General features: G+C 37.3%; 1 protein-coding gene across 9 annotated transcripts in view; it reads left to right on the top strand.

Moving 5' to 3' along the window:
* Positions 1-18,021, top strand: part of UCHL3 (ubiquitin C-terminal hydrolase L3) — a 68,476-nt gene continuing 50,455 nt past the window's right edge. For 3 of the 9 annotated variants that reach the window (XM_078346258.1, XM_035296178.3, XM_078345965.1), the window contains exons 1-3: positions 1-92; positions 11,565-11,693; positions 17,491-17,647. In XM_078346258.1, coding sequence (XP_078202384.1) covers positions 51-92; positions 11,565-11,693; positions 17,491-17,647 — 328 coding nt within the window. In that variant the 5' untranslated portion in view covers positions 1-50. Of the gene's footprint in view, positions 156-206; positions 219-2,840; positions 2,934-11,564; positions 11,694-17,490; positions 17,648-18,021 lie in introns of those variants that run through there. The other 6 variants (XM_054252389.2, XM_035296168.2, XM_078345930.1 and 3 more) reach the window with 4 other exon arrangements.

Raw genomic sequence — 18,021 nt, 5'->3', positions numbered from 1 at the left:
GGCGGAGAAGGCGGCGGCTGTCAGAGCTGTAGGGGCCGTACACCGCGGACATGGAGGGACAGCGCTGGCTGCCGCTGGAGGCCAATCCCGAGGTGGGCGCGCTTCGGGATAGCCCTGGGACCCTGGGCAGGCGCAGAGGGAGCCGGGTTGCTGCCGTGAGTCCGTGGTAGTTTGTCTCTAAAACATGTTCTCTCTTTCGTTTTCAGGTCACCAACCAGGTGAGTGAGGTGTCTGTCGCTCGGGACCTCGGAGTCCTTTCTGTCTGCTCGGTCTGCTCCACCTCCACGCTTCCAACGATTCTGGGATTTAATTTCTTGAGGGCCCCTCTTGTTCGGCTTTACGCGGGTCCACCCCTTTCAGAAAGGGCCATCTCCCTGCCACCTGGCTCCCGGAGATGCTCCCAGCTGGGAGTCTCTCCTCTGGTTCCATTCCCCAGACACCACGTATCCTGGGGACTCCGGGTCTGAGGTTTGGAGAGACTTTTACCCTGGATTCCTATTCCTCTTCCTACTTCGTTTTACCTCCTGTTAGTACCAATTCCATAATTTTCCTCCTGGTGTACCTTCTGGATGACTAATTTGCCCACACTTCCTGACTCCAAGCTTTGTAAACTCGCCCACCCAGTCCTTGTAATTTCATCCACCGCCTGCACTATGAAATCATCTTCCAATCATCTCTTGCCCCACCAAGTCACTTTTCCTCCCCGCCACGCCCCCTTTATCTTTCAGTCTTTTAAAGCTGGACACTTAGTTGCTGTTATATCAAAGAAAGCTCACTTTAGTAGTTCCCACGCCATTCTTTGCCATCTACAGCAATTGAAGTTCCTTTTGGGTGTTGGTCGGAGGTCAGAGGTCGGAGGTCGGAGGTTGGGGGGGTTGGGAGGTTGGGAGGGGCGAGGGAACATCACCCAGTCATTCGAAAGAACAGTAAGTGCTACCAGGTATAAACTTTTGGTCTGCTCAGGTGTGCCTTATCTTACCCTGTTTATTTATTTATTTTTTTAAATCCTCAACAGCTCATTTACTTTTTACTGCTCTCCAAGTTTATCATACTCGCCTTATCTCAACCATCTTCCTTCTCATCAATGAGGAACAATTCACCCTGTTCTTAAAAAACTTGGTTTTTGGTTTTCAAAGCTTGTGGCAAATTCCCTGGACAGAGAGCATCCTTGTCTTGTTCTCTATCTTAGGGAGGAAACATTTGATCTTTCACCATTAAGTATGTTAGCTTTAGGTTTTTTGGTAGATGCTTTTCAAGTCAGGCTAAATTTCTGTTTCCCCCCTAGTTTGCTGAGAGTTTTTCTTGTGAATCAGTGTTGAATTTTCGCAAATGATTTTTCTGTATCTTTTGAGAGATGATCATTTAAGGAAGAAATAATGCCAATTCTACATAAACATAAAAGATGGAAGATGGCCGGGCACGGCTGTAATCTCAGCACTTTGGAAGGCCAAGGCAGTCGGATCATCTCAGAAGTTCGAGACCAGCCTGGCCAGTGAAACCCCGTCTCTATTAAAAATACAAAAATTACCCGGGCGTGGTGCCGCGCTCCTGTAATCCCAGCTACTTGGGAGGCTGAGGCGGGAGAATTGCTTGAACCCGGGAGGGAGAGGTTGCAGTGAGCTGAGATTGCACAGCCTGGGTGACAGAGCAAGACTCTGTCTCAAAAAAAAAAAAAAAAAAGAGGGAAAACACTTCCAAACTCATGCTAGCATTATCCTGACACCAAACTCGACAATTCATAATAAGAAAAACTGCAGTCTGGGTGTGGTGGTACGTGCCTGTGATCCCAGCTACTCGAGAGGCTGAGGCAGGAGAATTGCTTGAACCCTGGAGGCAGAGGTTGCAGTGAGCAGAGATTGCGCCATTGCACTTTATCCTGGGCAACAAGGCGAGACTCCGTCTCAAAAACAAAAAAGAAAAACTGCAGATCACTATCCTTTATGAACGCGGATGTAAGAAATCCTCTACAAACTATTAGCAAATAAAATGCAGCAATAAATATATAAAAAGAGTAACATATGACCAAAAGCAGTTTATCCTGGTCTTACAAAGTGGGTTCACCATTACAAACTCAATGTAATTAGCCATGTCAGTAGACCAAAAAATAAAACTCAAACTATAAGCTTGTGTAAGTGGGAACCTACGTTCTGTGATTCAGCTGTTAGTGGACCTTGTCCCTAGGGTGTCTTGAAAAATTATCAAACACATTAGTATTTTGGGGGCACCTTTTTTCATACCAGTAATCTGAACAGGAGCTGGTGACACTTTGGTGATTAATAAGAAAAAGACCATGGTGCTTTGATAGAGACCATCAGGGAAGATTTAATAAGTGGAATAGTGACAGAAGACCTTTCTGAGATGATATAAACAGAGAATGTTGTTTAACAGGTGATTGCATGCTTTAACATGATTTAGCTGGTTAATTTACTTTTTAAAGAAATAATGTGCTTTTAGTGGGAGTATAGGCAAGTATGTAAGAAGTGGTTAGTTTTAACTAAAAGATTTGTGGTTTCTTTATTCTCTATGTTTTAGCGGCAGAACCAAGACTAGAAAATGAATAGAAATTTATTTAACTGACTTAGAATTTAGAGAATAACCAAACTCTTAACAGCAATATCCATCCACCCTCTTATTTCCTCAACCTAATGGAATGGTAGGATCTTGAACTCACTCTGTTACCATCTGGTAATTGCATGTGTTGTTATAATCAGTGTGAGCAAATACTGCTTTAGGCTCTGATGATGCCTAGTGTTGTGTAAGAATGGCCATCACATGTGTACTATATGCAGATGAGTATTGTTAGACATTAGCTGGTAACCATGTGTCTCAGCAGATGTGGTAGACAGTGATTTCTCTTGATGGTTGGTATGCTGTCAGCCCCTTTTAAGGATGCTGTGTCATGCTACAGGTGGGACTTAATCAGAATAAAATGAGTTAAGTGATCAAAATTATTTAAACATTTTAAGCTCTATTTTATTTACCTATGCATATGAAGGGGTAAATGCAGCTTGCAACTGATAGAAAGTTACAGATAATTGAACATCAAGAATTATGATGTTTTTTAAAAGTATAGAATGTGGTCTAGGTAAATCATTATTATTTATGACTATACTAAATCTTCATTGTGATTATTTTTGTGATTTGAGTACAGTACAACCATGTTATATGTACTTTACACATGGTTGTGTTTTAGAACTAATGATTTTTTTATATGGATCTCTCTCCCCCAAGGATTATTCCTACTTGTGATTTTATTGAGGAGACAAAATATTTTCTAGCATAATATCAAAAGGGAAATAAATTTACTACAGCATAACTATTCTATTTAGCCTCTATGCTTAGAGTTAGAAAAAGAAATACAGGTCATCTGCTGGCTTATTGCCATAAATACAAAAAATAAATCATATAAATTCTCATAAAAAGATTTCTCTAATTGGTAGATACCATTTTAGGAAAAAAAAAAACCTTTGTTATCCTGTCCTCCTTGAGCTGCTGCCTTATCTGTTTTCCTCCTTTGTAAACTTTCACCAAAGAATTGTTCATATCTGCTGCCACTGCTGTTTCATCTCGCATTCTTTTCTGTATTTGTTCCTATGTCGCTTGCCTCTTTGTCTACCATTTCATAGTAACTACTTTTGTCAGGTTTGCTAATGATTGTCAGTTTGCCAGATCCAGTGGTCACTTTTCTGTCGCCACATTTCTTGGCCTTTCAGCAGCATTTGGTAGAATAGCCCACTCTATCCTTATGGAAACATCTTTTCTTGGTTTCTGTGATAATTCTGATTGTCCTCTATTTTCCTAATTGCTTCCAAGAGTCTCTTGCTAGATCATCTCCCTTCCAACTTTTAAGGAAGCTCCTCAGCTGCTTCATCCTAGATGTGTTTTCTTGCCCTAATAATGTTTTCTATTGTATAGCTCTAATACCATCTGTTGTCACATAGATGACCCCGTGTCCCTCTAAACCCTTACATTGCCACTGGATTGGAAATCTGTATATTCAGCTCTCTGGTGTCTCCATCTGGATGTCTTATAGTTACCTTAAACTTAATATGGCCAAAAAAGAAATATGGATTTTCATCTTCCCGTCTCTGCTCGAAACCCATTTCTTCCCCAGTCTTCCAAGGGCATAGCCATCCATCCAGTGTTCAAGGTGATGAGTTGATGCCATTGAGTCTTTTTTCAGATTGCCATTCTGGAGAGGCCATAGTGTCTTGATTTTTGGACTGTAATCTTTGCTTTGCTGTCTACCAGCTTTGAGACCATGGGCAGTTATCTAGCCTATTTATGCTTTAGTTTCTTAATTTCTTTCTTTCTTTTTTTAAAGACAGGGTCTTGTACTATCTCCCAGGCAGGCTGGAGTACAGTGGCACAATCATAGCTCACTATAACCTTGGAATTCCTGGGCTCAAGCAATCCTCCTACCTCAGCCTCCCAAATAGGCAGGACTATAACTTGCACCACCACACCCAGCTACTTTTTGCGTTTTTTTTTTTTTTATGTAGAGACAAGATGGTTTTACTCTGTTTCCCAGGCTGGTCTCAAATGCCTGGCCTCAACAATTAGTTCCTTCATTTCTTATAGTCTCTTCTAATCTTGTAAGATCACTGTAAGGATCAAAGAAATTACTACATGGAAAATATGTAGAACAATGTCTTGAACAAAGCATGTTCTCCCTGAATGTCAAGTATTTTTAATATTCTGTTTCTCAGTCCTCAGATCTAATTGATCTACACCTCTTATGGACTCTTCTTGCAAAGCTATTCCAAATATGGCTAATTCTATTTCAGCTGTCACAGTGCAAGCCAGCATCATCCTTAGCTTTGACAACTGTAGTAGCCTCCTAATTAGTTCTTCTGCTTCTCCTTTTGCCTCCTTAAAATCTAATTTCCATATACACCCAAAGTGGCCTTAAAAAATGTGAATCGCATCTTATGACTTCCTGCTTATAATACTCTACTGGTCTTCCAATGCTTGTCCTTAGAATAGATATACTTCAAACTTCCTTTCTGTTTTTTTAAACTTTTAGCTTCAGGGGAACATGTGCAGATTTATTATATAGGTAAACTTGTGTCACAGGGATTTGTTGTACAGATTATTTTGTCACCCAGGTGCTAAACCTAGTACCTAATAGTTATTTATTCTGATCCTCTCCCCAGCTTCCACCCTCGAGTAGGCTCCAGTGTCTGTTCCCCTCTTTGTGTCCATGTGTTCTCATCATTTAGCTCCCACTTACAAGTGTGAACATACAGTAATTGGTTTTCTGTTCTTGCGTTAGTTTGCTAAGGATAATGGCCTCCAGCTCCACTTCAAGCTTCTACCGTGGCTGAATGAGGAGGTATTTCCCGTCTCTGTCCCACTCATGTTGTGCTGCAGTCTTTGAATGTGGAGTCTGTTCCTGCTTCAGGGTCTTTACACTTGCTCATCCTTTGCTTGAGTTGCCACTCCTGGTTGTTTCATGGTAGGTGCTTCTCATCTGTGCCTCAAGTTCAAGTCATCGCATCAGTGAATCTTTGAGTACACAGCTAAATTAGCCCCCCAAATCTGTACTGACATCCTGTCTTATTTTCTTCATAGTGCTTCCCACCTTGTGAAATTATCTTGTTTATGTGTTTACTTGTTTATCTGTGTATCTTACCACTAGAATGTAAGTTTTGTGGGAGCAGGGATGTATCTAAAGTATGAGAATGGTGCCATCAATAAATATGTAGTTGTCAGATGAAAGAATGAATGGATCTTATGAAGCTGCTTTCCTGTTCCAGAAGATCTCCCAACGTGATCTTTAATGTTGTCATGAATCCTTTGCCTAGTTCAATGAACAACATTCTGTCTCTTAAAGTGGTTTACTTTTTTTATTATAATAATGAGAATAATATATAAGTAGAAGAATTTTATCTTTTATTGAAACAAAATATGCTTTTCTGTAATTTTCTCCAGTTGTCTATCATTCTTCCCATTGAAGCCATACAGAGTAAATCTAATTTCTTGTTAAAAACCGTTTTCAATTAAAAACATTTTTTTCTTTTTGAGATGGAGATCTCACTATGTTGCCCAGGCTGGCCTTCAGCTCCTGGGGTCAAACAATTCTGCTGCCTCAGCCTCCTGAGTGGGTGGGACTACAGGCATGTGCCACTGTACCTGGCTCCCAATTGTTCTTTTATGATATTACTAAAAATATCTAGGGACAGGATTCATAGTAATTTTAAGTCCTCTCTGAACATGCTTAGAAACTTCAGCTGTGATGTCTTCCAGAAGCTTATCATTCTGTTCACCTGCCTTTGGACCTTCTTTTCTTGATCATTGACTTTCATAAAATATACCTCCTATAGCATATTTTCTGTTGAATAATCCGTTCGAGTACAGTGGGCTATTAACATGATCTTAAATGACCCTTTTAAAGCAGACGGACATTATATCACCTTTGTTGACAATTTTATAGTTAGTCCATATTGAGCCTGCAGTGAAGTAAACCTCATTTTTTTCTTAATCAGCACATAAAATGTTTTCAATGTTTCCTCATTATGTACTTTAATAATTTCATTTAAAAAATTTTTATTCTGTCTCTATTAAAATCTATTTTTGCTAGTTTCTACACTGCCATTTTCTCATTTAACTAATAGTTATACTCCTAGTTCTGCCTTTATCAGTTAATACTAGTATACTCTTGGTGGTGGTGGTATCATGCAGTTACTAGGTAAGTATAATTTTACATTGTAATTCAAATCACTGACAAATTAGTAACAAGGCAGAATCTCTGGCTGCCCTGAGCAGACCATTAAAGACCAGAGGAAGTGGCTTTAAGAACAAATTTGAAAGGAAAGTGAATTTTATCTATTTTTTACAAAATATATAAAATCAGAGTTTTTGTTATTTGTCACCTAAAGAATGAGGAAGAATTTATTACAATTTAGGGAAAGGAATGAGCAGGTTTTTTTTTTTTTTTTTTGAGTTGGAATCTTGCTCTGTTGCCCAGGCTGGAGTGCAGTGGTATGATCTCAGCTCACTGCAGCCTCCACCTCTCAGGTTCAAGCAGTCTTCCTGCCTCAGCTCCCCTAGTAGCTGGGATTACAGGCACCATGCCTGGCTAATTTTTGTATTTTTAGGGAGATAGGGTTTCGCCATGTTGGCCAGGCTGGTCTCAAACGCCTGACCTCATGATCCACCTGCCTCAGCCTCCCAGAGTGCTGGAATTACAGGTATGAGCAGTTTTTTAAGACAGACGAGTCTAGTTTGTATGCAAAAACCTGGAGGGAAGAGATGGTTATAGACACTTTGAAAACTCTCAGGAGTTCGTTGTGGCAAAGTTAAAGAATAAAATACCAGTAAGATACTCTGGACAGAGAGAAATGAAGCTGGAAAAGTAAATAGGTGCTCAGAGTGTTCACAGCCTAGTTCTCGCAGTGTGATCTTGAAAAATCACTTAACCTCCTCCACATTGTTTTCTTATTGGTTGGTAAGAGGATACACTGGGTTGAGTGCAGTGGTTCACACTTAGCACTTTGAGAGACTGAGGCCAGAGAATTGCTTGAGTGTAGGAGTCTGAGACCAGCTTGAGCAACATAGTGAGACGTCTCTACTAAAAAATAAAAAAAAATTAGCCGGCTGTGATGATGCATGCCTGTAGTTTCAGCTACTTGGGAGGCTGAGGCAGGACGATCCCTTTAGCCTCAGGAGTTCGAGGTTGCAGTGAGCTGTGATCGTGCCACTGCACTCCAGCCTGGCCAGTGGAGCAAGACCCTGTCTGGAGAAAAGAAAAGAGAATAAAATGAAACCTGCCTTGTCATGGCAGTAGAGGTAAAGTGGATCACTCCTAGCTCCTTACATACAAGGATCTGAAAACATATTTACAAGTAATTTTAAATACTCTTGATCTGGTGAAAAATTTGTGACTGGACAGTAGAATAAAGAGTTGACTAAAGATTTTTTGACAACCAAATATTAGAATTTATCAATGATTTTTCTCAATTGGCCAACATTTTAGAGGCAGTGGAAAATTTGTTGAGTTAATCAGTCAGAGGGTTTTTTTTGGTTGCTTTATTACCCAATATGTAAGTTAGAAAAGCCAGAAGACTGATGTTAGAGGTTATGAAACTTTCGGTCCTGCTTGATGTCAATGGGATGCTTCTAATTCAGTGTATAGGGATGGTTTTGCAAATGCATATATAGATATTTATCTTTGTGAGTAGTCTGGAAACATTTTTTTGGTATATTTTAAAGACCATCATTTTGGGTTTTCTCCCAGTTTTGTAAATTTAAATAGAATACATATGTGTATGAGTTCTATAGATTTGTAACTTACAACTACATATAATTATTGCAAAACTAATGAATTTAAAACATACTAGAAAATAAAAAGCTGGAGTCACACCACCCAAGCTAACTGCTAACATTTTAGAAAATTTCCTTCCTATCTTTCTGTATTTGCATATGATCATTTCAAACACAGGTTTGTTTTTTTCATTGCAAAAGTAGGACATTTTAATGTGTGGTTTTTTTTTTTGAAAAAGTGAGAGGTGAAAGTTGAAGACCCTCTTCTCTACCATTTCTCCACTTCCCAGAGGTAGTCTTTATAACTGCTTTTATTTTTATTCATATAGCTTTTGGTGAGACTGACTTATGGCAATCTGGATTCAGGATGTAACTAATATGTTTAATAGACATTAGTTGCATTGAACTTCTTTATATCTGTCTCATTTAATTGTTGATATGAGTAAACAGTTAAAAAGCATGATTTCTGTAAAAATTTCATCAAGTTGTGATTTTATCTACAGTGGAGTCATTCGTTGTGTCCTCAGTTTGATACTAATTGGTGTTACTACAGTTGCTGCCTTTGGTTTCTAGTACTCTTTGTACTTGCTAGCTTTGGCTGACATGGTGTAGATTTGCAGTGAACTGATTTACAGTACTTACTGATTTTGTCCAGACTTTTCACTAAAATATTCTGTGACTTTTAGTTTGCAGCACAGGCGTTAAATTACTCTGTTGTATGTACCATCTTGTTTTATAACTTTATAAAAGGATGACTTTGGGCGTATATAAAATTAACAAATAAATTTAAGTTCTATTATCAGTGTTCCTGATGTTTTCCCTTAAAAGGCATATTTCAGTAGTATTCAGATTTGATTAAGTGAATGCCAGGTTTTAGATTAAGAGCCAAATGTATCTTTTCTACCTCTTTTCTTCATTGTACACAGGCTTTCACTGATGTATATACACATACAGTTGGCTAGGTTATCCACTAAAGTAGGGATGTAATCATTAGTCAGTTCTAGAAAGGTAACTTGGGTGTCTGTGATTCAGCCATGTATAGTGCCAGGCAATGGGATTAAAAACATTGAATGAGACAGTTTTTTTCCTTAACTTTGCAGTTAATTTTTATCCTTTTTGGTTTTTAGATAGAATTGAATACTGAAAAAGTATAGACTGGGAAGTTTGGAGGAAGTGGAAAAGGGAGCAGGAAGTGGTTTGGAGTGCTTTAGTGAACTATAAATAGAATCAAGTGAAGAATGGATATAATGTCGAGGAGCCCTTTGATCTCCTCAGCCCCGGACTCTTTTTTTTTTTTTTTTTTGAGATGGAGTCTCGCTCTTGTTACCCAGGCTGGAGTGCAATGGCGCGATCTCGGCTCACCGCAACCTCCACCTCCTGGGTTCAGGCAATTCTCCTGCCTCAGCCTCCTGAGTAGCTGGGATTACAGGCACATGCCACCATGCCCAGCTAATTTTTTGTATTTTTAGTAGAGACGCGGTTCACTATGTTGACCAGGATGGTCTCGATTTCTTGTGATCCACCTGCCTCGGCCTCCCAAAGTGCTGGGATTACAGGCTTGAGCCACTGCGCCCGGCCAGCCCCGGACTCTTATAGGGCATGTGACTTGATGCAAGAATGAAGCTAATCTATACTGAGCACATTCTTCTAAGAAAGTTTTTATAAATCAGTACATTTCTTATTAAGGACACTTAGGACCTTATGTTTGACCATTGATATTATTGGCAAGTAGGTTATCTTCTAAAAGCAGAGAAATGAAGGGATAAGGACAGTTGCCCTTTAAACAGAAGGTCTTGTTTTGCAAAACTCAAATGTGTGTGAGATGAATAACACTGTTCCTATAACACATCATGGCTTCCATTGGTTTTACAAGACCTCATTTGATGATCTAAGTACATGTGATCATTCTTCAGGGAGAAATGCCTATGGCACCTTTTTGTTTGTTTTTAGTTTTAAAATTTCAGATGTTACATCAGCAAATACCGTAATGTGTTCCTGAGGTAAGATATAATGATGTATTTTTAATGCGATTTTTGTTTATTCCTTTTTTCTATCATCTAAAACTTAATTTGTAATGATATATTTTTAAAAATCAGCTTCCTTCAATATAAACAGTTACTAATTTATTGTGAGAATGACATTCTCATTTTTTTCTGTACGTGATAGATTAAGGTCTGACATTTTATTTTCCTGTGACATCTTAGGAATTGTAAAAAAAAAAAAGCACTAATCGTTTGTTACAGTTATTTTGCTAGATATAAGACAGGCAATGAAGTTAGGTAGGTTTCATTACATAGTAGAGGTCAGGAAGCCAGTAGTTTACTTCCTATATTAAGCATTTTCTGTGGTCCACACAATGCATTAGATGTATTTTTGGCTTATATTTCTCTTTGGTCATTGATACAATTCACAGCTATCAATCAATCTTTAAACCTCAGACATCATTTTTGGTAAATAGGATAAACTATGCTGATTTCCTAATAAAATATTTCTTTATTTACTATAATGTAAATGCCTCTCCTTAAAAACCAAGTGCTGGAAATGAGTTTAAGCTATCAACCAAGCCAAGTTGTATATATTTGATGAAGTCCAGGCTTATTAAATTTAGTTCCAAAGAAATGGAGTTTGAAAAAAGAGGTTGTATTTCACATGTTATGAATTTTAAATGTTTGTTATGTGCTATAAATAAATTGCTGTTGGCCAGGTGCAGTGGCTCACGCCTGTAATCCTAGCACTTTGGGAGGCCAAGGCGGGCAGATCATGAGGTCAGGAGATCTAGACCACGCTGGCCATGGTCAAACCTCATCTCTACTAAAATACAAAATATTAGCCAGGCACAGTGGCATGCGCCTGTAGTCTCAGCTACTCAGGAGGCTGAGGCAGGAGAATCACTTGAATCCGGGAGACCGAGTTTGCAGTGAGCTGAGATTGTGCCACTGCACTCCAAACTGGCGAAAGAGCAAGACTCCATCTCAAAAAACTAACTAAATAAATAAATTGCTATCTTTTCTCACCCTATTCATAGAAAATCTGCTTTACTACATTCTTTTCCCCCTAGTTTTATTAAAGTATAATTGACAAAAATTGCACATATTTATGGTATTTGTGATGTTTTGATATATGCTGCTTTACTGCATTCCTACTGAACATCAGTTACATTTGTATTTTATCCCCTTATATGTATTAGATACACAGTACCTATTTGCTGATCATTTCCCTTTTAACACTATATATAGTATACTAGTTTTCTTTTACCAACTAATGTTCCACTATTTTTTTTTCTTTCTTTCTTTTACCAGTTTCTCAGACAATTAGGTCTGCATCCTAACTGGCAGTTCGTCGATGTATATGGAATGGATCCTGAACTCCTTAGCATGGTACCAAGACCAGTCTGTGCAGTATTACTTCTCTTTCCTATTACAGAAAAGGTAATTGTTAAGTAAAATAGAAAGTTTCTGGTAAATACAATTTTTGTTTTATTTTATCATATATTTTGAGGCAGGTTCTCACTCCGTTGCCTAGGCTAGAGTGCAGATGTGTGATCATGGCTCACTGCAGCCTCAACCTCCCAGGCTCAAGCAATCCTGTCACCTTAGCCTCTTGAGTAGCTGGGACTACAGGCATGTTCTGCTACACCTAGCTAATGCTTTTATTTCATTTTATTTATTATTAGTATTTTTTGAGACGGAGTTTCGCTATTGTTACCCAGACTGGAGTGCAATGGCATGATCTCGGCTCACCGCAACCTCTGCCTTCTGGGTTCAAGAAATTCTCCTGCCTCAGCCTCCTGAGTAGCTGGGACTAAAGGCGCGCACCACCATGCCCAGCTAATTTTTGTGTTTTTAGTAGAGACGGGGTTTCACCTTGTTGACCAGGATGGTCTCAATCTCTTGACCTCGTGATCCACCCGCCTTGGTCTCCCAAAGTGCTGGGATTAAAGGCGTCAGCCACTGCGCCCGGCCTTATTTTATTTTTGTACAGACAGGGTCTCACTATGTTGCCCAGAATGGTCTCCAACTCATGGGTTCAAGTGATCCTCCCGCATCTGTCTCCCAAAATGCTAGGCTTATAGGCATGAGCCTCTGTGCCCAGCCCAATTTCTTTCTTTTTTTTGATTTACAAAATTTTTGTTAAATATAATCTTCAAGAGTAAATGATCTCCTCCTTGCATAAAACTAGGTAATCTAGGCAGTGAAGAAATCTTAAAAATGTTTTTATTAAAGAGATAGTATTTAGATTTTGATGACAGTAAAGTCCTAGGTTAGTGCTTTAAGCTTGGGTAGTTTTCTTCTTTCATAAAATTTGGTTAGGTTGCCTCAGCTGAGTTTTAATGTCACATGTAATCATATTTTGACTTACATATTTTAGATATTTTGAGTACTAGCATAAACTTAAATACAGTTTTTTTCTATATATATATATAAAAGGAATATCCTTTGCTTATTTTAAGTTGGTAGGGGAAACTGATAATGAGGGTTACTTTATTTTCAAAATAAACTTGATTCGAGTGGGAATCACTAACCTTAAATAAATTTAACTGGTAGATTTAGGGTGTGTTTGGGATTATAAATACCTATTCTTTGAGCTCTGTATTTAAATTCAAGTCTCCATATTTTAGTCTTTTCTTCTAGAATGATGTGTGTGTATGTTTCTGTGTGTAGGCATATATATGTATATATATGTAAATGTACACACACACAAACACACACACACACACACACACACACACACACACACACATACATGTGTATAGTGGAGCCAGAACTTTTAAGTGCATTTTATAACAGATTTTGAGGCTATATTATTCTGATTTTTATTTTTAAAATTAGAAAGAGTAGGATGATTTTAGTAGTTACGAAAAATGAAGAAGTAAGTGTTTGGGAAGATGTGAGAGAAATATGTTGATGATTTGGCATATTTGTGTTTAGGTCATCCTATTCTTCAGGACTAACTGGAGCCAAATCCCACAGGATTTAAGACTTAGACTTTGCTTACTCCTGGAAATTCCTGGATCATTTCCTTTATGCCATAACAAATTCGCCTCAATTCAAGATAAATTAAATAACATTGAAATTTTTCTCTCTTCTACTTAAGTGTTCTACAAAACAAATTATTTAATAAGAGCAATATATTTCTCTGTCTTTGCTAAATTTGGAGTTGGGAAATTCTTAGTGATTGTCTAATATTAGACCAAACCCCTTCACAATAGTAAGGTTATGATTATTGATATTTGTAGGAGTTAAGACAAAAACTTAAGTTTACTCTCTTTTCATCCAATGTTATTTTTGCCTTTTATTGATTACAAAAATAAGCCAACAGATAACTATCCCAGGACCCCTATTGTGATGAACAGTGAAGAACTGAAAAAAAATCAGTTGCCTAAAGCTTAGGGTTTCTTAGCTGATGGGAGTTTTTTGTCTGAATTGGAAATTTCCAAACCATTGATTTTTATGACTTTTTATTTGTGAAAAAGAAAATAGATTTGATCGCTTCCATCTAGTGAGGCATCAGTATTAAAAAAGCATATTATCCTTATTAATAGGATTTAATTTAGTAGATTATCAGAGCTAAAAACTTGTCCCTATTGAAAGGAAGAACTAGTTCTAAAGTATTTTTGTAAGTTTGTACTTACATAAATAGAAAATTTATGTAAGTAAATATAAATACTTAATATAACTATTTATAATAATATATAAGTAGAGAATACAAATAGTGTGTACCACTTTTAAATATCTGTTACAGTTTGGTAGATCCCTATTTCAGCTTATAGGTGGTGTATGGCAAAATCATCAAGAGGATAGCTAGTGCATTCTTTAGGAGCTGCAAAGTGTTTGTCTTTGAATTTCTAATTTAAAAATTGAATATGTAGTTGTGAATGACTTAAGCATACTAATAGCAAAGGAACAGTCATGGGCACCTCATTATCCTGTATGTATGTATGTATGTATTTACTTATTTTTTGAGGCAGAGTCTCACTCTGTTGCCCAGGCTAGAGTGCAGTGGTGCCATCTCGGCTCACTGCAGTCCCCGCCTCCTAGGTTCAAGTGATTCTCCTGCCTCAGCCTCTGGAGTAGTTAGGATTACAGGCATGTGCCACCATACCTGGCTAATTTTTTGTATTTTTAGTAGAGAGGGGGTTTCACCATGTTGGTCAGATCGAGTTTCACTATGTTGGTCAGCCTGGTCTCCAACTTCTGACCTTGAATGATCCCCTGCCTTGGCCTTCAAAAGTGTTGGGATTATGGGTGTGACTCATTACCCTTTAAATCAATCATGGTGGGTTTTTAAAAATAAATGTTATTGTGTGTACTTGAAGTGTACAACATGATATAGGATTCATATACATAGTAAAATAGTTACAATACTGAAGCAGATTGACATCTATCGTCACATAGTTCCTCTTTTTGTGACAAGAGCAGCTAAAATCTATTTAACAAAAATCTCTAATGCAATATAGTTTTATTAACTTTAGTCTTCATGTTGTACATAATTTCTAGACTTGTTACATGTTTATCCTACGTATCTGCTATTATGTGTCCTTTGACCTACATCACATCACCTCCCTGCTAACCACTGTTTCATTCTCTGTCTCTGTGTATTTGAGCTTTAGAAAAAAATTCCATGTTATCAGTGATACTATGCAATATTTTTCTTTCTGTGTCTGAGTTGTTTCACTTAGTATAATGTCATTCAGGTTTATCCATGTAGCAGATGTTAGGATCTCCTTTTTTTAAGGCTGAATAATATTGAGAGAGAGAGAGAGAGAGAGAGAGAGAGTATGTGTGTGTGTGTGTGTGTCTGTCTGTATCTATGTCACTTTTTCTTCCAACCAAGTTCTAACGAGGTCTGACCCTGCTTAACTTCTGAAATCAGATGGGATCAGGCACATTCAGGGTAGTATGGCTGTAGTATACCATGTTTTTATCCATTTAGCCATCTATGGACATTTGGGTTTTTCCATATCTTGGCTGTTATTTTCACAAGGTAGAGATTCATCTCCTTTACAAAGTGATTCGTCTTCTTTGGCTATGAATTGTTGGGTCATATGGTAGTCTATTGTTAATTTCTTTAGAAATCTCCATACTGTTTTTCATAATGGCTGTACCAATCTGCATTTCCACCAACAGTGCACTTGGGTTCCCTTTTCCCCACACCCTTGCTAGCATTTATTATCTCTTTTTGAAAATTGCCATCAATGATAATGTTCTTTGTTGTTGTTGTTTGAGACAGAGTCTTGCTCTGTTGCCAGGACTTGAGTGCAGTGGTGCAATTTCAACTCACTGCAACTTTTGCCTCCCTGGTTCAAGTGATTCTCATGGCTCAGCGCTTAGAGTAGCTGAGATGCATGTGCCACCAATCCCGGCTAGTTTATGTATTTTTAGTAGAAACAGAGTTTCTCCATGTTAGCCTGGCTGCTCTTGAACGCCTGACCTCAGATGATCCACCTCCCTTGGCCTCCCAAAGTGCTGAGATGATAGGTGTGAGCTACCTCACTCAGCCAGTGATAGTGTTTTGAATGTGTTCCTTGTGATAGTGCGGTCCAGCCAGTAAATCATAGGCAAAGGGGCTACAGATTTATTGCTCTCTGGTATTTACATCTCTTGGCCTTATTTTATTTTATATTTTGGTCTACCATAATTTCTTTTTTTCCTTTACTCGCTTTGAGTCATTTTAGGAATTTTTCCTACACATTAAATCTTGAAATCATCAAATCTTATTTTGCTTTGTCAACAGAAACATTAACAACAGATTGAACTATGGAACTGTAAACTTTCAGCCTAAGACCTTAATATACTGAACCTTTCCAGTTTTTTATCAGTCAAACTTACATGAATAATGTCCATTTATTCTGAAAACGTTATTTAAAATTTAATTTAGAAACACAAATTCATATTTTGAGCATAGATACATTTGTTGTTAGAAGCAGTTTATTATTTTTTTCTCCTTAGGCAAGAGAGTTTAAACTGCTTAAAGAAGCAGTTTCTTAACTAATTGTAGGTTCTCTATAGAAATCATTTGTTTCTTTTATGTCAGGGGATCAGGAAAATGTTTCTGTAAAGGGACAGATAGTATATATTTTCAGCTTTGCAGGCCTTCAAATCTCTGTTGCAATTATTTGACTTTGCCTTGTAAACAGCTGTAGACAATACATTAATGAAATTTTACTTATGAAAAGAGGCAGTGGGCCAGATTTGGCCTGTAGGTTGTCATTTGCTGACCCTACTCTATTGGAAACAGAAAGTTATGGGAAAACTCTGAACCAAACAATGTTAACCATCTTTCTCCTCCCCACCTCACCCATTTTTTTTTAACTTTTTTGCCATTTTTAACTCTTTCTTACTATTAGAAAACTAAAATACAGAGACATTAAGTAATTTGCTAAAGTCACACAGCTAATAACATCTGAGCCAGTGATGCTTATTATTGTACCCTATTGCTTTTATAACCAGTTATTATAGATAATGGTTAATGTCTGTTATGGACTATATGATGTGAATTTTATTAATATGGTATGATTTTCCAAAAGGAAAAATATTTTTGCCAATGATAAACCATATAGAAATGTACACATGTAAAAATTAGCAAGTAAAAGTTCTCCAGTAATCTCTTGTCCAAAAGATAACCTCTATTAAGTTTCTGCATACCCCTTCAGACTTTCTAATATGTATATACGTATTTTAAAAACATAAATGGGAATTGTTGTTAATACACACTGACCTATAACCATGCTTAGCCATGGACAGAGTTCTGAATCAGAATATGTAAATCTACAATGCTTTATAGTATTCTATTACAATATGCTGTAATACATGTTAACCAAATCTCCATTGATGGTTATTTATAATTTTTCCAGTTTTGTGCTCTTAGAACTATATATATCATTTTAAGGATTATGTTTTAGACTAATCTCCTATAAAGGAAATTGCTTATTCAAGTGTATGATCATTTAAAATGTTAATACATGTTAGCATATGCCCTCTCATGGGGTTGTACAAATATACGCTTTTAATAATGGCAGAGGAGAGGCCTTTTTGCCCATACCTTCACCATCACTGGCTACTGCTATTCATTTTTCAGTCTTTTGTCACTTTGGTAGGTGATAAATTATATTTTAAACTCTTTCCTTTATAAAAATAATTTTTATTATTTGCATCTTTTCTTTTACAGACTGAGGTTTTTAACATGTTATTTTCCACATGTACACTATTGACTTTTTTTTAATAGTATGAAGTATTCAGAACAGAAGAGGAAGAAAAAATAAAATCTCAGGGACAAGATGTTACATCATCAGTATATTTCATGAAGCAAACAATCAGCAATGCCTGTGGAACAATTGGACTAATTCATGCTATTGCAAACAATAAAGACAAGATGCACTTTGGTAAATGATTTTTCATTACTGCGTTTTCCCCCCCTTAAGATGTAAGTTGATTTCATTGAGCAGTAGGTGGTGCTCTAATTCTTTCTTTCAAACTGTAAAATAAAGCATTTCCCCCTTCTTTTATGATGGTAATATATATACTGTTAGAAGAAATGTTAATCCTTCTCATTCTTTTATATTGTTGACTAATAGAGGTTAAGCAAATGGACAAATATTAATAATGTGAGGCTTATCATTTATAACAAGATTCTTATATTTCTAACTTACCAGTGAAAGGATTTTACCTGAAAAATAGTAGCATACTTCTAGTGTTTTCATTATTGGTCTCTCTGCTATATCAAGCCTTTTAAATTTCATCTTCTTTCCTATTTTCA

The sequence above is a fragment of the Callithrix jacchus genome, chromosome 1 (genome assembly GCF_049354715.1).
Source record: "Callithrix jacchus isolate 240 chromosome 1, calJac240_pri, whole genome shotgun sequence".
Lineage (NCBI taxonomy): Eukaryota > Metazoa > Chordata > Mammalia > Primates > Cebidae > Callithrix > Callithrix jacchus.
The sequence above is the reverse complement of the archived record's forward strand: the minus strand, read 5'-3'. Positions and strand labels throughout refer to the sequence as shown.